General features: G+C 38.4%; 6 protein-coding genes across 16 annotated transcripts in view; 3 read left to right on the forward strand and 3 right to left on the reverse strand.

The window, feature by feature from the left end:
• Positions 1-131: 131 nt before the first annotated feature.
• Positions 132-5,451, reverse strand: LOC116425082 (b(0,+)-type amino acid transporter 1). Its single transcript, XM_031972280.2, has 3 exons — positions 4,950-5,451; positions 363-1,661; positions 132-284 (listed from the first exon to the last, which is right to left on the reverse strand). Exons 1-3 carry the CDS (start codon positions 5,038-5,040, stop codon positions 223-225), a joined length of 1,452 nt encoding a protein of 483 aa, XP_031828140.1. The 5' UTR covers positions 5,041-5,451; the 3' UTR covers positions 132-222.
• LOC116425083 (Ada2a-containing complex component 1) lies at positions 3,935-10,173 on the forward strand. 10 transcript variants are annotated; one of them, XM_031972281.2, is made up of 9 exons: positions 3,938-4,362; positions 6,282-6,533; positions 6,613-6,735; positions 7,830-8,013; positions 8,096-8,757; positions 8,838-8,994; positions 9,058-9,299; positions 9,381-9,506; positions 9,578-10,173. In XM_031972281.2, the coding sequence occupies exons 5-9, from the start codon at positions 8,365-8,367 to the stop codon at positions 9,827-9,829; spliced, it is 1,170 nt and encodes a 389-aa protein (XP_031828141.1). In that variant the 5' UTR covers positions 3,938-4,362; positions 6,282-6,533; positions 6,613-6,735; positions 7,830-8,013; positions 8,096-8,364; the 3' UTR covers positions 9,830-10,173. The 10 variants fall into 10 exon arrangements, with proteins under 10 accessions (XP_031828147.1, XP_031828141.1, XP_031828144.1 ...); XM_031972284.2 differs by lacking the exon at positions 3,938-4,362 and having other exon boundaries at positions 5,723-6,533; positions 8,096-8,232; positions 8,303-8,757; XM_076369106.1 differs by lacking the exon at positions 3,938-4,362 and having other exon boundaries at positions 5,723-6,533; positions 8,303-8,757.
• LOC116425091 (queuine tRNA-ribosyltransferase accessory subunit 2) lies at positions 9,930-11,525 on the reverse strand. Its single transcript, XM_031972306.2, has 6 exons — positions 11,403-11,525; positions 11,182-11,331; positions 10,636-11,100; positions 10,377-10,579; positions 10,189-10,314; positions 9,930-10,104 (listed from the first exon to the last, which is right to left on the reverse strand). Exons 1-6 carry the CDS (start codon positions 11,517-11,519, stop codon positions 9,930-9,932), a joined length of 1,236 nt encoding a protein of 411 aa, XP_031828166.1. The 5' UTR covers positions 11,520-11,525.
• An 809-nt stretch (positions 11,526-12,334) lies between these two features.
• Positions 12,335-13,489, forward strand: wrm1 (wurmchen 1 transmembrane protein). Of its 2 annotated transcripts, XM_031972309.2 has the most exons (4): positions 12,335-12,530; positions 13,002-13,089; positions 13,195-13,220; positions 13,293-13,489. In XM_031972309.2, exons 2-4 carry the CDS (start codon positions 13,031-13,033, stop codon positions 13,487-13,489), a joined length of 282 nt encoding a protein of 93 aa, XP_031828169.1. In that variant the 5' UTR covers positions 12,335-12,530; positions 13,002-13,030. The 2 variants fall into 2 exon arrangements, with proteins under 2 accessions (XP_031828169.1, XP_031828168.1); XM_031972308.2 differs by having other exon boundaries at positions 12,336-12,530; positions 13,002-13,220.
• A 224-nt stretch (positions 13,490-13,713) lies between these two features.
• wrm2 (wurmchen 2 transmembrane micropeptide) lies at positions 13,714-14,452 on the forward strand. The gene has a single exon (XM_031972310.2). It carries the CDS (start codon positions 13,714-13,716, stop codon positions 13,891-13,893), a length of 180 nt encoding a protein of 59 aa, XP_031828170.1. The 3' UTR covers positions 13,894-14,452.
• Positions 14,453-14,571: 119 nt separating this feature from the next.
• LOC116425026 (uncharacterized) overlaps positions 14,572-22,072 on the reverse strand; it is a 58,847-nt gene continuing 51,346 nt past the window's right edge. Inside the window, exons 4-5 of the mRNA XM_031972194.2 lie at positions 20,121-20,276; positions 14,572-18,726 (exon numbers count right to left, since the gene is read on the reverse strand). Of these exons, the coding sequence (XP_031828054.1) occupies positions 18,692-18,726; positions 20,121-20,276 (191 nt within the window). The 3' untranslated portion in view covers positions 14,572-18,691. The remainder of the gene's footprint in view (positions 18,727-20,120; positions 20,277-22,072) is intronic.

Below are 22,072 nucleotides of genomic sequence, written 5' to 3' on the forward strand. Positions count from 1 at the left end.
TGTATCAGTTGATTCTACTGTTTCTTATCATATAAAGACTGAAATTCTGATATCATTTGAATAATGATAACAATAAGGAAAATAATCTCATTTCTCCAGATTTTGTAAACCCAGCCTTAACCCATATACTAGAACTGCAATACAATTAAGATACTTTGCTAGAATGTTATGCATATTTCACTATGTACATACATTAAATGTTATTTATAAAATTACATCACGTCAGTCTTCTTTATCTGGAGCAACAACTAGACATAAGGCTTGAATCAGGTACGTGAGCTTGGCTAGAAGAGAAAGAATGGGTCAGTAATTTGTATTATTGAGCTTACTAAACTATACTGTACGCTCTGAATTGTACTCACCTGCCAAAGTGCTTCTGACTTTTTTATACACGTATGTATGGTAGATGGCGAGACCGAATAAAATGAATAGCAATGCAAAGAGATATTTAGGCGTTGGCTCGTGAATGATTGGTGTCACAGCCAAAAAAATGGAGACACACAATACCAGCCAAGGTATTACAATCGGCACTTTGTACGGTCTGGGCGCGTCCGGCTTCGTTTTCCTCATAATTATTAGAGACACCATGGCAAGTCCATAAAATACCCAAGTCAAGAAGCTGGCGAACTCGATCAGAGCAATAATGTTCCCCAGAAGCATGCAAATCAACGCGAGTATTCCCTGGAGTCCTACAGCTGCAGCTGGTGTCATTTTTTCCATATGAACAAAACTGAATACTCTGGGTACGTGGCCCTCTCCTCCGGCCACATAGCAGAGTCTCGACACTCCAAATTGGATACTCAAACTGCAGCCGAACGTGGACAGAGCAACACCAACAGGAATTGCGAAACTCAGCCAATAGGGTAAGACTTTATCAGCCCAGATTACCGCAACAGCTGGAGCGCTGACCATGTCCGGTATCGTTAACGCAGCCATATACATTAAGTTCATTGAGACATAAAGTACAGTAATTAGAGGTACAGCGATTATAATGCTCCTCAGAATATTCACTTCTGGCTTCTTTATTTCCTCTGTGACGATAGCAGCAGATGTCCATCCATCGTAAGCCCATAAACCGCTGTAGAAGGCCAAGGCTATGTCACCAGGGGAAGTGGTACTGCCACGGAATGGATTTTTCAAGAGTTCTGTGTGACCAGCGCAAAGCCACCAAATTCCACCGCCGATCACTACCATACAGGCGACCACTTTGCAAACAGTGAATATGTTCTGCACTTTTACATACAGCTTTACGCTGGTTAGATTGATGTACGTGATTAATCCAAGAGCCAGCATGGCTATAAGTTTCTTCAGCCGACTCATTGACTCCTCTGGCAGATCGCTTAAATAATGAGAGAACGGTTGCACGCTGTACTCGGCGAATGTCAGCATAACTACCGCCACTTCGGCTGGCCGCAGCAGGAACACGTAGATCCAGGAACATACAAATGCTGGTATCTGACCGGCATAATGATGCAACGGTGAGAACGCTTCAATGAAGTAGGCATATTCGGCGCCAGACCGGGGAACCACCGTGCTTAATTCGGCGAAGGCTAGAGCACCGAGCAGAGACAGCAAACCGCATGTGCTCCAGACAACTAGGCAGAAACCCACTGATCCTGATCTTTCAAGGGCACTGGTAGGAGACACGAAGATTCCAGAACCTTGAAATGAAAACATCCGTTTGATATGAACTGCGCTTGGGGAACGGTCCGCCTAGAATATGCGGAGAAGTTTAAAAAGTATTAAATTAAGCCGCAAATAATTTTAAGAGGATCAACATCATTGACGGAGGCTGTGCAAGTGGCTATATTTAAACTTCAAGAAGGCTATTTACGCAGATTATTATGGAGTATCAATTGCTATTGAAACAAGGGATACATTTAATCATGCTAATTTTGTATAAGGGGATTAACTAATTAATTCCTGAGGAATATGTACCAACAAAGTTTCTTCTCGCTTCTTTTACAAATAAGTAAACCCCACCGTACACAGTGAAATGATAACGAAATGTCGCTGAATCAATTGCTATTGAAACAAGGGATACATTTAATCACGCTAATTAATGTAAGGTGATTAATTAATCCCTGAGGAATATAACAACAAAGTTTCTTCCCGCTTCTTTTACAAATAAGTAAACCCCACCGTACACAGTGAAATGATAACGAAATGTCGCTGAATCAATTGTTATTGAAACAAGGGATACATTCAATCATGCTAATTAATGTAAGTTGATTAATTAATTAATCCCTGAGGAATATGTAACAACAAAGTTTCTTCCCGTTTCTTTTACAAATAAGTCACGCCACCGTACACAGTGTGATAACGAAATGTCGCTGAATCAACAAAAGAAGAGAAAATGGAACTTCAGAATGATGGAATTGTCACGTACAGCTTATTCAGCAGTACAATCACTGTTGCCCAACGCAGGCCGCGCTGATATCAAAAATATGCCGGTAGATTGTCGATAATTTCAGTTTTCCGAAAAGAAAGTTATCGTTTTGATCAAACAGAAATTATCGCCTAAAAGTACGTTACGAAACGAGAATCTTCCGTTGCGTCCCAACTCCGAAATCTTTTACCAAAACGCTCGAAGAATCAAATTGACAGATCGACGTGGAAAATCAAGGCATTTGTCATCGACTGTATTCGCAGATAAAACAAGAGCGCTGACAGATTTGTCAGCCTGGAAAAGTTGATTAAGATCAGCGAGATATATACTTGAGAAGAATGCCTCGTAATACTCGAGCGCGTGGGTCAGCGATTAACCTTGATTAACCCCCTTGATTCCTAATCGTGTCAAACTACGTACGCATAATTACTGAAATGTTACGTCAGTTTTCATCGTTTCCTTTCCGCGAGGTGCGACGCGTCGCCCGCCTCGTTTTCCTCGAGCCGCGGAATGAATTATCCGAGGAAAATCTACCGGCTTCGCCTCTTTATTTAAATCCCGATGATCTCGATCGAACCAGATCGACCGGGATTACACTGGGATAATCTAGATGTTATTCAAGAGCTTCGTCAGATTGTACCGCGATGCCTCAGATAAAGTATCGGGGCTTTGTGATTGTGAGCTCTGGAAATATCGAGCTACTATGTTGATCGTCGCAACGCTCCGATAAATCATTCGCAGTAACTCCGGCGTCGAATGTTTATCACGTAAAAAGAAGTCGGTCGTCGATCAATCAAATTATACAATTTTTCTCGATGACAAGGAGTATCCTTAACGCGTTTCATTATAATCAACTCGATTACTACAATGGACTCTTTTCTCTGGTCAAATTCAATTACATCTTCCGAGTTCGTTGATATCAGTTTCATGAAACTTAAGTGACAGAAACGAAAATATTCAACTTCGATCGAGCAGCTCCGAGAACGTGTTCCCAAGCCGCTTAACGATTTCGAGCAGCAGACATCTGTACAATACAATAATAGCGATAATACGAATTATTTCGAGTCGATGCCAATCAGCGACGAAAATAAATCTACAATATCTACTCGTATCTGGAGGCGAAAGTACATAAACGACATTCTCAACAAGTTATACTCGATAAATCCTCGGAAAGGAGACTATTCCCAAAAGAAACTCCGCCTTCGATCCGCTTCAAACCCTAATTAACCGAACAAATTGCGTTTCGCTTTTTCTTCGATCCAGAAATATCGAAGAGTGTTCAACCAGTCGAAGCGTAAATCTCGCCGTCAAACCAGAGCCGTGAGAACCGTCGACGCTCTTTGACTCCCTATTAACGAGCGCCGAGCGATCGTTATTATTGTAAAAGCCGAGCAGCTTATTCATATCCGCGCAATTATGCAATTACTGTTAACTGCTCCTGAACACATCGGCCGCGCGAGTCCTCTTCAAATATCACATTACCCGCTAATTACCGCATCGAAACATCGGAGCGAGCCATCGTCGGTCAAGATAAACGGCTCGGCCGTTATCAACGCGCAACCGGTCAACGGCAGTCGGACGAGAAACGTAGCAATTCCGTCGTGTGCCATCGATCGAGGCCGGTGTCGACGGGAAGAAACGAAAAGGAAAGGTTCGCGACGAGCCGCCGGATAATTCAATTTAGCGGCTCGTTATCGCGACTGAACCTCTGCCCGTTCGCCGTTGGATCGTCTATCTCTCGCGACGACGTTTCGACCGGTCCACCAGACTGACACGTGTCCCGGCGAAATGGAATAATCGCTTTGACGCGCGGCTACGCGACGCGTGACTCGATCGTCGAACATCGGTCAACGTGCGTAAAACACACCTGTGCCGTTGATAGGCGAGCCGAGGAGCTCCTATCATCGACCGGATTCCTCGGGGAATTGCTTCGAGCCGAAATTCCACCGTACGAACGGCTGATGCTTCGTTATGTAAGTGTATTACCGATAACGCGCTCAGCCTTTGGTAGCGAAACCCGGCAATTATCCCGATGGAAAGTAATTACCCTTAACCCTTTGCACTCGAGGTGTCGCCTGATTCGACGCGAACTTATAAAATTTTCGATTCAATGTTAAACCTAGTGTAATGTATCAACGCAAATCGAAGTAGTGTCATAGTAAAATAAATAGTAAACAGTAAAATAGTGATTAATTTATAATCAATTGTGTTACGAAATCGTTAATATTTAGCCACGAAGTGATGAATACTTCCAATGAATTGTCGAGTGCAAAGGGTTAACGTCGGAAGTAACACAGGATTCTACGGTTGCCAATTGCAGAACACGTGTCGATTCATCGTACCCTTCGCGCGATTTCCCGGCGACGTCTTAACTCAATAATCGCGATTTTAATTCGAAGAAATCGTCCGGCCGCAGCGCCGGAAATGGCCGGACTAACGCGCTCGTAGGAATGATTCGAAGTATGTGTAACACGGTTCTGTCCGACGTGAAATGTCAGTTGGAATATGAACTTCGGATCGAATAGCGTCAGTTCGTCGAGGCGACGTTGCGTTCTCTTACCGATCATGACAGCCAAGATGATGCTGACCGCGCTGAAGAGGCCCAGCTCTCGTTTCAGCGCGATCTTACCGGCGCCCGTTTCCTTCTCCATTCTTTCCGGTCCGTGGTCACGATAGAACCGAGGGAAACGGAAATGTTCACCGAACGGGGACGATTTCGCGACTCAAAGGCCCATCGTTCGGATCTTGCGGGCTCCTAGGCTGTCCCCGGCGGCTTGGAGCTGATCCCGCGCGACGGTGAACACGACGACGAATCGGCTGGCTTCCTCGTGCCAGATCGAAGACCGCGTGCGACGCTATCGGAAGATGTCCAAGCTGAGACTGAACTGTTAACGGGTCAGCTGGCCATTTTTACAGGCTCCCGCTCGATGGTTCCCCTGATAAGGGTACCACCTTGGCCTCCCCCGTGACAACGTCGCTGTTGCCAATTGTCCACCGCGATCGGCAATTCGAGCTTGACAATAAAGTTGTGGGGGCTGTCCCACGTGGAACTGATCGGAGGGTTTCTAAGGTGAACGCTTTCATGGTGCCGATGAGCCATTGATTAACCCAGTGATTCCTCTTTTGTGCTGTGCTGTATTTAGAAATTTCTAAAATTCTTATGCCCCCTGTGTAACATATATATAATTGCTAATATTATATTATAATATTTATTATAATATTTATTATAATATTATACTATAATATTCATTATTATATTATACTATAATATTTATTATTATATAATACTATTATTATATTATAATATTATAATATAATACAATAATAAATATTAAATACTTATTATTGTATTATATTATAATATTCATTATAATATTTTTGCCATTTTGTTCGCATGCGTGAATATTGCGAAATATATAAAGTGATATTTCAAATTTCAAATAAATATTATGAAAATGAATATTATAATATAACATAATATTATAATAAATATTATATTACAACATAATAATAAATATTAAATACTTATTATTGTATTATATTATAATATTCATTATAATATTTCTGCCATTTTGTTCGCGTGCGTGAATACTGCGAAATACATGAAGTGATATTTCAAATTTCAAATTGCCCCCCTTAAAAATCAGAAACACTGGACTAACCCCTTGCAAATCGTTCGAAACGTAATACGACGCGTTGAAAAAAGAATGATTACACGATGCTAGCTAATCGTGTTTTCCGTCGTGCGTTGAATTACTGGTTGAAACATTAATTACCGTAGCCACGGAACCGTCCACGGAGTCGACAAACATGGCGGGGGGATGAAGCGCGTCAGCTTCTGCCGATCGGTTCAGTATTTCGGAGAGTTAATCATCAATTTGATGGAAAATAGGTAAACCCGATAAGATAATGCGTCGGAGCGCAGTTGAGTTTTCGTGAGTCAATAGTAACCGGACGGTCAACAGCGTGTATCTCTTCCCGTCTTTGTTCCTTCTATCCTCCGTTGCCAATGATTTAACGGGGAAATCATTCTTCGCGACGGTATTATGCGTCACTTTGGTTTATCAAGCTCAGATTCGCATGGATGAACGATAGGGCAAGGTTTAAAGCCGAATACGACGATGCTGTGTACAGTTTCGCGTGGGTGAGTTGCTCGTGAGCAATGACGTATTTTTGAATTTAAATGATCAATATTCTCGGAGCTACAATTCTGTTCGTTTCAGACGTTGCACGTAAGACACGAGAAGCGAAAAAATAATAATTACCACGGAAATATAGTAATTCTAAACTCATTCGACTGCGATACCTTTTCTCTTTGAATGATGTCACGTGATTCGTTATTGCAGGTACCGTATAAAAATGTTAAAGCTGCATTCATTGCAGCTGAGAATATGATGTATCAAATGTATCTGCATGTAATTAAATGTGACATGTTTTTGAATTTAACATTGGAACTACCGAGCAATATAACAATATAATAATATACCAATATAACAATATAGCAATATGACAATATAACGATATAACGATATAACAATATACCAACATAACAATATAACAATATAATAATTATAAAATATAAAATATAATAATATAGCAATATAACAATATAATAATTCAGTTTGCGTAATTGCCAAATTAATTTCTTTCATAGCATCCCAAAGAAGCATCTGCTTTATGTTTGTAATAATCTATACATAAATAAATGTTTTTAATAATCGCGAAAAGAAGAAGTCGTAGTATTAAATAATTAACAACCTCGAAGCTTGTTGATTACCGCTACAGTTTAGTTCGTTTCAATCCAGCTGTTTGAATGCGTCGCGCTATCGCTTGAGCTGGAAATTATAACATATTTATTGGATATCGTGACGTACGCGTATACAAGTTAATGAAAAAAAAAGTGTTCGTAACTTTTTGAACTTTGTTTTTTCATTCTTCGTACCGATCCGAGTGTGATACTAAGCTACAAATTATTTGTACAAGATTATGAGAGTGCAATGTTGTATCAAAGTACAGTCTGATGAAAATAATTGATAACACAGTGTTACAATAATATTAGCCGTTTATTTTGAAAGTGGGTTAAGCACATTTTTTTTCTCAAATCAAGTTAATAATTATAATAGCTACAATTCTGAATAATCTTTCAATTTTTTAATTGTTTTTTAATCTTTTTTAAGTGGACTTAAACCATTTTCAAAATAAACGGGTCAATATATAATATCCAGTAAGATACATCTGAAATTATATATAACAATATAACACGCTATCCACTTGCAAAAAGATGTATGACATGTATGAACTAATTAAATTTATTATAAGCACATATTTTTAGTGCATATGTCTGTAATGAAATCTTGCATTTAATTGATGATACATTTTCTATTATATCAATTGATACATAAAAATAACTGGCCACAATGTGTTCTTAATTCAATTTTAGGAATATTCTAATTAATTCTACTCGCGTCACTGATTTCATTGGAATATGAAATAAATTAATTAATACAACGATGTCATCGGAATTAATACAACTGTTCCGAAGTGAAATGCCACCGGTATATGAATACTTTCTTCTCTTACTGTGATTTTATATAATCTAGCTTAGACGCTTATCTGTCGCGATAGTAAGTATCGATTAAGAATGTTGAAATTAAATTAGGATTAGGATCGCAAATAAAAATTATAGAATATCTGTTTTATCTTTAGATAATTATTCGGTAAGACTGTACCGAACAGCGCTCAGTCCACGTGTCTCTGTATTCTTGTAATTTATTAAAACATCTTTTCACCGTTAACGAGAGCGTCAAGGAAAAACGGATCACTATTATAAAAAACGGACGAATGTATTTTTGTCGATTTTATTTGATATGATCGTTTCGCATGTCGCTCGCTTTATTTTGACAAATAATTTAGGTTAAGGTGTTACACTGGACACGCATTTTCACCTGTCAAGCAACGCTAACAGTTGATTAGCGATGGAGGAGGAAGAAGATAAGAAATGTCAGGACGAGGAGCCCAGTGAATTTTATTTTGAATCGGACCATCTAGCATTGAAGGGGAACAAGGATTACACTACTCTTTTGAAAACGATTGTTATACTGGAAGCTCAACGTGTCCAGGCTATAGAAGATCTGGATAAATTGCTGTCCATTCGTTCTAAAGCACTGAAAGATCCGATATCGTTCGTCGCACAGATACAAAATGGTGAGCTCCCAGAATTACCGGGACCGCAAAAAATTGCGGAAATCCCTTATATTGACTGGTCGCAATATAACATAGCTGTACCTGATATGCGTATGAGGCCACAGACTAGACATGGACATGTTATACCTCATATGCAGACGAAAACGGAACAAGAGAATGGGAAGGTACATTGTCGTTTGATGTATACGCACTGGTTAAAATATTCTGAGTTTATAATGTTTGTTTTGTATGTGGGAATATTCAGATTCTAGTACGAGGTCGTGCTTTCGATGAAAGTAAACCGGAAACATTCAATCAATTATGGACAGTGGAGGAACAGAAGAGATTAGAAGAATTATTGATTGAATATCCACCGGAAGAAGTGGAAATGAGACGCTGGACGAAAATAGCTAATGCTTTAGGTATAGAATTAATAATGATATCTTTGTTTCACTGTAGTGATTTACATCTTATTTGTTTAATAGGTAATAGAACACCGAAACAAGTTTCTAGTAGAGTTCAGAAATATTTTATTAAACTCTTGAGAGCTGGGTTGCCTATTCCTGGCCGAGGTCCTAAAATGAAGTTGGATGCAAAGAAAGGAATGGGTCATAGGCATCAACGTAATAATTATTCTTTATTCAGGAGATCTACATTTTTTCCACATCAAGATATGTCCTTTACAATTCCGGATGAGAATAAAGAACAACCAATTACAGAAGAATCTGTATGTACTAATTTTGTTGTATACTGTATGCATAGAAATGTAAGTACATCATAGTAATATTGGAGCTATTAATGATTACAGGAAGATGATGCCGGAAATAGTATTATTGAAGATAATCCAGAACTAAGGCACATAGAATTGTTAAGACAAGTGAAAGCTGAGAAGGAAGAAAGTTCTTCTGCAACATATAAACATGTTGGGTACAAGGTATATAAATATTACGTTTATTACAATAATTAAAAAGGATTTATTTTTATGGGTAATCATTTTGTTTACAGTGTGCACTGTGTGAAGAAGAACCCTTAACAGGCATAAGGTGGCATTGTGCAGAATGTCCAGATGGAATAGATTTATGCGGTGATTGTGCAGTAGCACAATTAGAAGCTGAAAAACCATTACATGACCCATTGCATAGATTGATTTCTATAAAACCACCACTGTATAGTAGAAGTTATGATCTAGATTATTTTCCACAAAGTTTTAGTAACTCCTCTTATAATTACTTAGACCCAAATTTTTTACCCGAATAACTATTATTTTACGAGGTTTCTAACTTTTGTACTATCTTAATTAAAAATTGTGCGATTTATAATACCATGATAAATTGATAATACTTTATTAGTGCGGATATTACGCATGTATAGTATTTACTTCTTTCACATCTATTTTATCCGTTCCATTTGACTCTGTGATCCTAGTGTTTTCAAATTTTAATCCAATCTTTTGTTTATACTGGTCGAAAGTACCATTTTTTATGTTTTCTCGAATAGCTTTGAAGAATTCAAGGTATTGATGAATATTGTGTCTAAAAACAGAAGTATATTTAGGTATGTATAAATATACTATAAATAAAAAAATTAAAATATAATGCATATTTAGCAGGACTCACATCATTAACAATATCTCAAAAAGCATTTCTCTCGTGTTTTGTAAATGATGTATATATGCTCTAGTGTGATTTTTGCATGTAAGACATTCACAATGAGAGCATATTGGAGAAAAATCTTCTATATACCTGCGAAAAAATAATAATTACTACAAAAATATAATAATTATAAACTCATTCAACTACAATACCTTTTCTCTTTGAATAATATCACATATGATTTGTTATTACAGGTACTGTGATCACATAAAAATGTTAAAGCTTCTGCATTCATTGCAGCTACATAAGGATACGATGTATCAAATATATCTACACCTAATTCAATAAGGTTTAATACTGTTAGCGGATTCCAGCATCCCATTGATACTTTCAATTTTTCAGCTGGCAAAAGACTCTGGAATTATATTTGATAAGTAATCATTGAACTATAACAAAGATCTTCTGACTTACAATAGTCTGTTTTATTATTCCTTCAACTTGCTGTGGTGAAATGTTTTGCACATCTGGTCCATTATTATGTAATCCATCTATTACATATCCTACTACAGGTTTATCTTTTAAATAATTTATTGATTCTAGTCTAGCATCCATATTATAGCCACCTTCTATAGCAGCTAATAATCCTGTTGACTTTAAATTATCAGATGTACTATGCCTGGCTAAACATTGCTCAAACAATATGTTACTACGATTCACAGCTTTCATAACTCTTTTTTTACTGGTGTTGATATTAGTATCACCATCACATAAAGCAACATAGCAGTCTGGCTTAAATGTTTCAACAATGTCCATATAATCTTTGGATGACATTGTGTGTCTGCCAGTTTTGGTCCACACAGCAATGGTATCAAGCTTTTGAAATCCTGAACGTGTCAAATAGGCTGGATCAGTAACCAATAGAAAATTTATATGTTCCTAAAGAGAAATTATTTTTAAGGTTGTATTAAATTAATGAATAAAAGTAACGCATAAAATTAACAAAAAACAATAACGCACCTGCATGCTGACAAAATTTGCGAAATTAACACCAATGTCTTTCATTGCTGTATACATTAACATAGTAGAAGGCAATGAAACAGATAGAAATTGTGGTTCTTTTGTGACCCTTTCGAAAGCATCTTTCGTTAAATGCGGCACAAGTCCCCCCTAAAAAAATGAAACACAAAGAAAGTGTGTTTTTCTTTTTAACTTTTAGATTTAATGTTATCCAGTGTTACCTTTGTATAAATAAGACTCAAAGGAGTTTCGAAGCAAATCGTTGGTATTCTTTCGAATTCAGTTAATGTGCCTGTACGAGCAGCACAAGATTTAACAGCACTAGTGATAAATTTCATACTGATTGTTACTCTTTATATATTATGTACATAATAAATTAATATCAGAAGCGTTTTCTGTTAAAACTACAATAAATATATGATAATTATTCGTCACTATAACCTCACTAACAGTCACATGGCTGTATAAACGTTTTCACAGATGAAACCACTGACAGGAATAATGGTACCACTCGTCGGTAATAACATCATTATATAATTCTAATCTAATAACGTTTCCTACATTATCTATAAAAGACATATCCGTTAACTGATATGAAATGAATGTGTACTGTCACAGAATAATTTATATGTATAGACTCTGCATAGAATATACTTTTTTGTTTACTATTCTGAAATAATGACACCGTAAAAAATGTCCCGATGATTAGTGGACTTTATGTACCTGAATCAAACGATCAAGACAATCAGGTACTGGTTGGCTAGAAGTTTGAGCGGTCTTGCACTATGTGGCGCCACGTAGGAATTTCTCGTGGGGGTTCGAGGGGTTTCTCATGGGGGTTTAAGGGGTTTTCCGAACTGTATATAACACTGTACATATGTATGTGCTTGGAAAGCCAATTTTGACAGTGTTGCCGGCACCAAAAAGTACGTTGTTGTCGTGTCTGAGGATTTATTAAATTTGTGGTTACAAAATATAAATTATATAAAAAATAAGTTAAGATAGTAATTAAAAATAGTAACTTAAGAAGCACCAGTTGTTATGGTTTAAGTCAAGATTGTCATAAATAATGATAGTAATAATAAAAGATAAATTTGTTTAAAAATATAACTGACACTATTATTACATGCAAACGGAACTTAACGCATTCATTTCTCCCACCATATTCGACGCCCCGCCCAAATACAAGTTAGTGTAACAGATTCCAATGCGTCCAGTGATGAGTGTAATTTGACTGATTGCGTCCTAGTGTTAATACAGCTAGGGTTTCGTTGGATCTGAAATTTGTTAGTACCAGTTGTATTGATACTCAAAACAAACAGTGAGGAGAAAGTGGGAACTACTGTACGGTAAGTAGCACATTAATATGTTGTCTTCATTAACCCATTTGATGTTGTCCAAATTCCTATTGCTTATTTCTTAAACTTTTCATCTTGTAAGATTTAAAATTAAAGGATTGTATCGAATGTAATTGTATGCGAATCGTTAACGAGTATATTGTATAATAAATCTTTATATCTGTTAATTGAGCAATTAATTGAAACATTAAGTACAATTTCGTAGTGTTGACCTGACGCCACGCCTTCGCTTCCCTGAGTACAGATGACTCAGGATTTCAGTTTTGTTTTAGTAAATTATTTCATAAATTAGAAATCACACTATTAAATATAGAATTGCCACACTTTGAATGCATAGTTTTTGAAGTTCAAATGACAGTTTCTTTATTTATATAAACCCAAATCTCTTCAGTCAATAAACAAATCTGCATGCTCTTTAAAAAGTGTATGTACATAAGGCAAAATCATCTTTATCTTTTTCAGAAGTATCTGAGTCTAAAAATTTATAAAAAATGTCCATTCTAGACGAGCGAGAGGATTACCTGAAGAATCCCTTCTTCGAGAAGCATGAGTATGGTGATTTCATACCATTTTATGTCGCTATCTCAATCTGTTCTGTAATATTTGTGTTCCTGTGTATTTTGAATATTGGATTTTGCTTCTGTTCTCGACACAGAGACTATTGGCAGAGCCCGTTCACTGGTAAGTTTTAAATAATCTGTTCTTAAACATTCAGCTTCTTTTAACTACATAACATTGAATTTCTTTAAATAGGAAATAGATGGATTCAACCGCTGTGGACAGTACTACCACATAAGTCTCCTCCTTTGGATTTAAGCGAATTAGAACCTGGACGTATTTTATATCCAGAGAAACAGGAAGTTTTACAATACCATAATCCTGAATCTTATAGTTCTACGCCACAATCACAAGAATATATGGAGATGCAAAAACGTGAGAGTGAAATTTAACAGAGACTAGTGAGAGAGAATTAGACATTAAATCTCGCATTATGCACATTCACTTTCATACAAATATTAATGAAGTTATAATATATTAGTCACAGCCATCACACTTTATCAGTGTTAAACCAAGTAACACATTATATAGCCAAAGTTAAACGATAGGTGTACAAAGTACACAGGGTAAAGCTATAAAATTTTGAGAGTAGCTTAAGTTAGAAAACTAAAGGAAAATGGGACTACACATATTTTGGCCGGCAACCACGTGTTTGACTCTTATTGTAGTTTGCGTCATAATAGTCATACTGAAGTATGGTTCTCGTCTGTGTAAATTGCGGCACTCCACGTTGCCGTCAGACCAAGAATGGGAAGGAAAAGCGTATTCTAGAAAACTTTCTGTTTCTATGGCCTAATATTACCAAGTAGATATCAGTAGTTGTTTTCAAGCAGCAGCTTTCAATATGTAGAAAAACAATCAAAACTTGAATCTCAAAAGATATTTATATACTGCATGACAATTCAAATTGCAATTTGAATTTTATACTTGCATCTAGTTTAAAGTAGCATAGCTGCTGAAGGAAATAATGCATTATATATATATACCTTTGTGTACAACACTTTTTATACATACAAAATAAGTAGTGCTAACAATTCCGTCCATTTTTATATACAAATGAAATTTTTCTAAACAATTTATGTAACAAATAATTGGTAACAATTGTACCTTTGATAATCATGTATGAAGATTTGCCTAATCTTTTTCTGTTGTGTGTCTAAACAATTTTTATAATAATTTCTTCACGTATTTAGTGAACAGAAAAATGAATGAGACTGTAACCTCACAACAGTTTATATGAAAAAAATGAATCCGTCCAATTTTTACATGTATGATATTGATGTAACAATTTTGCTAAACTTTTGTAATTTTTATAAATATTTTTCTAAGAAATAAATATGCTTGTCTTTACATAATCCCATGGATTTTATAATGTGTTCCCCTGTCAAGGATAGGTTAATCAGGTTAATCTAGTTAATAAAGTTAGACTGTCATCGTCCCTGTCATCGTGTCTAGATGAATTCGTAGAGGTCGATTATTGTTTTGTATATAATATTTAGTTTTTATTGACAACATTGGATTTTTATTACATGTGTAACGGTTACACAATTATTTAATAAGTAAGTAGATACATTATACAATTTCTGCGCTCAGTAATAACGTCAGCCTGTAAATAAATCGCTGACGATTTCCCATGTACTACGAGATATTTGATTTAGGAAATGTTTATTTGATTCGATTTGCCTAGCCAACTAAAATCTCAGCGTACTTTCTATCAAGACATCTTTCCACTTTGATTAACCAATTACCGGTCGCGTCTTTTGATCTGGTTCTGCCAAGGAAACGATCCCGAAGGAATAGAATTCTTCCCCGCGATTACTCGATTCCGCTAAACGAATTTCAACTATCAACACGATCAATAATCGATAAAACTTGTACGGCACAATCGAACGACCAACCATTATAAACGCTTTTTTGATTACAAACTGCATGTACCTACGGAGCAAAGCGATCATTTCAATTTTCAAAAAAAAAAAAAAACCGATTCGCTTTTCCCGCGTTAAAAAGATTCAACGCGCAATCGCGTCGCGTTTCCTCTTTTTTTTTCTTTTTGTATCGTTCTGCTATGTTACAATGCAGTTTAAAACATTTCGGAGAACCTCCATCGAGTTCCACATAGAGAGGTGAAGCACAGGTTTATTAATTACGCTTAGTAGACGTTTAATGATAGTAATTAGAAGAGACCATAGAACGTAGACAATGCTAACCTTACCCTATTATCGATAGATTCGTTTTTTTTTCTTTTCATTCTTCCACTTTTAATGCGTAATGATGATATGGTGTTACATATGTAATCTAGCCTACAATCAACGACACCGACCAAAAATCAATCGCATGGAAGGATTCAATTACTATAGCCACTCAACATATCTTTGCTGTTTTGAATGTTTAACGAAGATGGGTTGCGTGCACGCCTTAAGAATACAAGTCCACAGAGAGAGAGAGAGAAAATGCGCGTGTAACCTAGAAACTAAATATTCGGTTACACCCCGTACAACCGCGATCTTTGAATCTTCGAATTCTTTTTATCACTTATTTCCTTTGAAACGTTCCGTTCAAAATGGCGAAAATATGTTGGGCAAACACGTTAATTGGAACACCCTGTATTCGAATGGATTGTGGAAGGCCGATGTCCAAATCTGTGCCAGCTGACCCTTATTTCATCAAAATTTTGTTCTGTATACATCTAGACTTAAAAACAAATACAATCTTGTATCCGGGGAGAGAGAGGGGGGTGGGGGAGGGAAGGTTTGATTTCTATAGTTTCAATGGAACGCCTCGTGGGGGCATGACCTACCCTTTTTTTGGAGGTTAGGTTAACGGCTCCACGAGAACGCCTGAGACTTTGCGTTATGTTAATTTGATTTTTATGCTCATTCGGCTTTCGTTATTAGTTTACGTTTTCCATTCAGAGATAATACGAGACACATATAACAACTGTATACATTGACGTTTCGTTTTTCTTCTTCCCTTTTCTTATGCGAAGGGTTAACACGTCTTGTCGAGAATGACCGTTAATACATTATCGGAGAAATTGTAATAATTATCGAATCGTGCTTATCACGTAATGCAGCGGTTCCCAAACTTAGGGATAACAGTTTCTTTTTAATTAGAAAAAACCTTGCGCCACCCAACGACCAGAATCAACGAGTGTACTCCAATTTTGATATTCAAAGGATTCTTTGATTTATCCTATCGTTACGTTACCTCACTGTAGAAAAGTTGCTTCTCGTTATTCTACAGCCGATTTTAAACTTTACAAGTGTCGTTGAAGCAGCGATCGAACGTTACATACTAATCCGAAATGTTTGGAAACCGTTGGATGCATAGAAGACATAGTTAACATCGAACACTGTATATTACTTATAAGAAAGGGCACACAGTGGACTGTAAAATTCAGTGTACACCGATGTGAAATGCTTATTGTACAAGAGACAAGAAGAAATACTGGAATGATCGAGTGAAATTTACATTTAATTTAATGACAATCAAGATAAATGCTTCGATTGAACGTTAACTGGAATTGCTGACAAAATTATATTAATACAAGAAGAATCAAAATATATTTCTCTCATTTGGTTCGCATTAAAGAACACACGGCGAAGAAACTATTTCTGTACATCAGTTGCATTGCAAAATAATAATTAAATGCTGACAAGAGCGTCAATACAGGAAAAATCAAAATATATTTCTCTCATTCGGTTCGCACAAAGGAACGCATGGCAAAGAAACTATGTCTCAATGAAACGAACATTAATTCACATGGACTTAATCACTAAATTTCTTCTTGTTACGAGTGTACCCTCCATTTTACAATGAACTGTATCTCTGTTCACAAACATTGTACCTGGTTTTAAGTGTAAACACAGCTAGTCAAGACATGGGAAAACCGAACGGAAAGTCAGCTTGAAAGAAAATCGTACGACAGGAGTGCGCCTAAAGCTAACGGAGGAATTCGATGAACTGAACGCGCCCGCCATCGACGCCACTTTGCTCTTTTTCACTTTTTCCCTTTTTCCAGCCGGAGGAAGACAAAGTTAACGGACACTTTTTAAAAAAAAAAAAACAACAAAGACCGTCTGCTCCCTTTCTCGCTGTCTTCGTTCCCTTTTTGCCCGTCGACGTCTCGAGAGAAAGATAAACACTACTTGTATATCCTAATCGGGGGATCACTACACGCTACGATCGATAAATCGTACAACGCTGGAAATACGAATGGGCTCTCAACGATGTACAGGTGGAGGAGGAAAATATTCATACACCGATGTTCGCGGCCAACGATTTGTTAATACTGATTTCAGTGTGACGCCATATTAAAAATTATTTACACCAAATCCTTCTCGTTTCCCCACGGATCCCATCTTTCCGTTCTGACATAACGAATTTTTACCATAGTGTTAGGCTGAAAATAATATTGCCAAACTCGAGCCAGCGAACAACAATGTATGAATGATTCTCTCAGCTGTATATTATTCTAGCGAGAAGATTTTTCGTACAGAATCTCAACGGCAGTCGTTTCGTGTTCGTTCTTGAAACTAGCGGGTTCTTTTCCACGTCGCGTATCATCGAGGCAGCAGCTAGATTAAAATCATTCGAAACCATCTGTCACCGGGGTCAATGTTTGTCACGCGTATGTACACTTGAAGCACAGACAAGGTACGACAATTACAATTCTCGTGAGTTTGTTAGGTGTCCCTAAAGACTGCAAAATTTTCAAACATCACACGATCGATAGAAACAATATCTACTCATTTACAGACGAACCTCGTTACGAACCTTTTACAATTTCACCCTAAACGTCTGTTCAGTTATAGGGTGAGCAAATGATAATCATTTTACAAAAATACACTTGATGCCTACCCTGTACCTCGTCTGTGCCTAAAGACACTTGTTCGAATTGAATTAGTTTCTCGAGTACGTTCAATGCACGGTATAACTACCAAAGGGTAGACCGGAAGGGTAATCGGTAATTAATAAGTGCGCCACTGCGTCGAGGATACTGTTTCGTTACTATTCACATTGAAATCGGTGCGCAGTAATTTCAACGCCGATAGAACGGTTAAGGGGCGCGTTATCGGGCACAGTTATTCGCATGAGCGCGACGGTAATTAATAATTTTTAGCCACGCGTAATGGCGGTAATTCTGTGAAGCACCTCGGCGTGCGCGCGCGCGCTCGATCGATAACTGTTACCGACGAACGGCCGTGTACCGACAACGATAACCGGGAATCCCCGAAATTCTCGCCCGGGAAACGGGTCCGCGCACGTATCCCGTCCGTTTCCCTCCAGACAGCGTTCGAAATTCCTTTTTCCCTTCGAATCGGTGATCACCAGCTGGTCTCAAACTCTGAAATTACGTAGAACGTTGCTCTCTCTCGCTGTCGTTTTTTCTTTTTCTTGTTCGTTCGTTCGTTACGCTCGCGCTAGACAAGTAGTTTCTTTTTTTTTTCTTTTATTTCCCTTAGATTCGTTTTGTTTATTCAAAAAAGTAGAGTTTCACGTCGAAGAGACAAGAGATTGTGTTTTCGTTGCCTGTCGCCGAAACAGAAACGTCCGGACACCACCTCGAGTGATCGATCGACGACTCTCCCAGCTTACTGCTTTCCCGACTTTTTGTTCGATCGTTCACCTGAAACAGATTACGTCCGCCCTGTGATTAAGTTCAAACTCATCAGAAAGCCGAACATAGCTGCGCTCCATATAACAGACGAAATTTTTAACGCTGGACTTACGGGGCGAGCCGGTCTCGCTCGTGTTGGATTTTGGGAAATGTTTCGTAAATGTTTCGGTCGATTCTGATTGATTCGATTATTATGGTTCTTAACCCTTTGAACAGAGGTGACTCTCAGTCACCATTTAATTTCATTTAACAAAATTCCAAAGTGTTATATATGATATTAACCCTTAGCACTCCAGGTTGTTTTGTAAGCTATCAGCAATTATAATATTTTTTCGATCTTTTATTTTCCTTCTTAGCACAAAATTCGGACGTGTGGAGAATCAAATAATTTTAGGGTAGTTTCTTTAAGATTCATTAAAGTATTTATTATAACTAGTGCAATATTGGAGCCTACAGAGTGCAAAGTTTCGTATAATGCAGCTGCATGTGAAGTATTTCTATAAAATGTCTTTGTTTCTTAATTGACGTACGTTTCCTCATTAGTTCGTTTCAAATGGCGTCTACGTTTCATCGGCTGTCGAATGTTTCTAGTGAGGCTTCCGAGTGCAAAGGGTTAATAATGTATGTTTGAACATTTTATTTCGTAGATATAAACGGAACAATAGAATGAACTGTACGATAAACGTCCGTAAGTCTAGCGTTAATTTCACAGCTTTCCCTGAAGTAACAAGTACCGTCGTGTATCTGTTACGAATGGCAGAAAAATGAAGAGATTATGATCCTCGTTTGCAAGAGCCTCCGCGAGACTACGACGCGATAGAGGGTTCCGAATGAATTAGAATCTATTCGTGTCGAACGCAGATTTCCACGGGATTACGACGCGATCATTAAGAGGGGTAGAGAAACACGTCCACCTTGGACTCCAGTTTCTACTGTCTATTCAGACGTTTACGCGACGCATTTACCGCTTCTTTTGTCCGTGACCCCAAGGAGACGCTTCAATAACCTATCTTTAAATCTGTCAATGCCATCGTCAAGCGTACTCGACGAGGCCTCGGTGCTGCGACACTAATGTCAATCTCGAGTAGAACTACACGGAGCGAACTAAACAAATAAAGATCGCTTCGTAATTAACGGTCCTTGCTTTTCGCCGCTAATTATTTTGCTCGTTAATAACACGGTATCGACGTTACCGTCGCGTATTCAAGCGAAGAGGTTTCGGATTGAAATTCGAGCCGCCATTTTGTCGGTCAAGAAAATGGCGGCTAAGAGCTAACCTTCAGCGAACTCGCGATTCTAATGTGTTTCTTCGCGCAGATTTATCGTTTAACGGTTGTACGCGATAAAATGTAATTGTTAGACGAATTATACAGCGGATAAAGGAAACAAGAAGCGGAATTTACCTTTAGTACTCTTCTTGGTGTTGGTCTCCGGTTTACAGCCCTTGGTCAGCCGGCGCATCTTGTCGCAGGACGCATCGCTGTTCGCCTTCAAATTGTCCACTCTCGTCATCAGCTGATTCACGCATCCGCTCCACGTGCCCTTTTCGTACCGGCAAGCTGTACCCGCCCCCCGCCACGTAAGGAGGATAATCATACCGCCATAAACTCCATTTAAGTTCACCCACGGCGGAACGTTAACGCGGCAACGGTGCATCTCGTGTTACGAAACAACGGCAATCCCGATGAATCTTTTCAATGATCAATTTCAAACTCGTAATTCCATTGAAATCACGGGTAGAAATTACCGTATATAACCCAACGGGATTCCCCTACGGACGGTATCAACCGTCTCTACGAAATTTCCCCTGTTATCAATGTATCATCTTCGAATGAAGCTTCCATTCGAAGTAGAACGGACAATCTCGTTGCATCTCTTCCAAATTGTCGATAGAAAAATATTACGCAAAATAGCAAAATTAAATAACACGCCAAGGGGTTAACCCTTTGCACTCGGATGTTTCTTGCTAGAAATATTTAACATTTCTTTACGAAGACGATGTTCTTTGAGACTAATTCGAAGAGAAATCACCAGATTGAGGAACAAAGCTGTTTTATTCCAATGTTTCACGTATCGAGGCATTATATTGAATAAATAAATGAAATTTTGGACGTATCTTTTAACCCTTTGCACTTCAGAAGCTTTTCACCGGAAATACTCAATATTTTCTAACGAGATACAGACGACATTTTCTCAGATTCAGTTAAGAAATCTCACGTGCATCGAGGAAGACAACTATTTTCTTTCAATATTTCGTACATCGATGCATCACACAAAGTTTAACGTTAAATATCACATTTTATAGTTCTACTGTGTCGAATCAAGTGGTGACTGAGAGTCACCTCTCGAGTGCAAGGGGTTAAGCTTCCGAATTCAGCGGCCATAGAAATCGTCCACCCCGAGCAAAGGGAAAAACACACGTTCTCCACGGAATTCACGAAGATTTTCTAGCATGTTGACCCGCGAGGATCCAAACGAGGCGTTCAACTCGATCGGTAAGGGCACGCCGGCCAACCGGCGTCCATTAAATTAAAAAGTTCCCCCGACCGTTGCGTTCGCGCGCGGTCCCGGCCGCCGCGTCTGCATTTGATGGCGGCGCTCCAACGAGTTTTTAACCGCGACCATTGTTTTCTTTTTTCCCCCGTTCTGTTCGCGGCGTGCACCGCTCCCTCCCCGCCGCCGAGTAATTTAACGGGGGAGCAATTCTATCGTTGCGCTCGCCTCTTCCTCGAGAGAGAGAGAGAGAGAGTCACCGAGGATCCTGTCGCGGCCGGTGAATTTATCAGGCTGATTAACCGAAACCCGGAGCACCGAAATCACCGATAACTAGGACACGACGTGTCGTTCTTTCGACTCGTTTAATTAATTAAGACGTTCCCGACGGGGGCGCCTCGCTAATTAGCCGAGTCCATTAAACCCGGTCCCATTTAATGAACGCGGACGTCCGATCGTGCCACCCTGAGCCGCCAACCCCGCGGCATCAATCTAAACTGTATTAATTAGCCGAAAACACGCCGGCTGGAAACGTTCGGTGATGTTTCGAAACGAAGCCTCTCGGTGATTCCTATTGGCACTCTGTTCATCGATTCCCGGTAGAACCGCGATTACCGAGCATTAATGAGCTCGGAAATGTTACGAAGATTTCTCGCCGTACCGAAAATATTCCTTCGTCATCGATTTCAGGTAAAGAGGATGTGAATTTCGTCGTTTCACGAGACAGTTTAGAGTAAGTTACAGTTCGAAGCTACCGTTGGTTAGCTCTGAACGAGCTTTGTTAATTATGGATGCTCGTCAACGAGAAACAAGCTAGTATCGTTCATAGCGATGGAATTCGAAGGTTTTGGAACTGATTAGA

This window comes from Nomia melanderi, chromosome 7, assembly GCF_051020985.1.
Source record: "Nomia melanderi isolate GNS246 chromosome 7, iyNomMela1, whole genome shotgun sequence".
NCBI classification, from domain to species: domain Eukaryota; kingdom Metazoa; phylum Arthropoda; class Insecta; order Hymenoptera; family Halictidae; genus Nomia; species Nomia melanderi.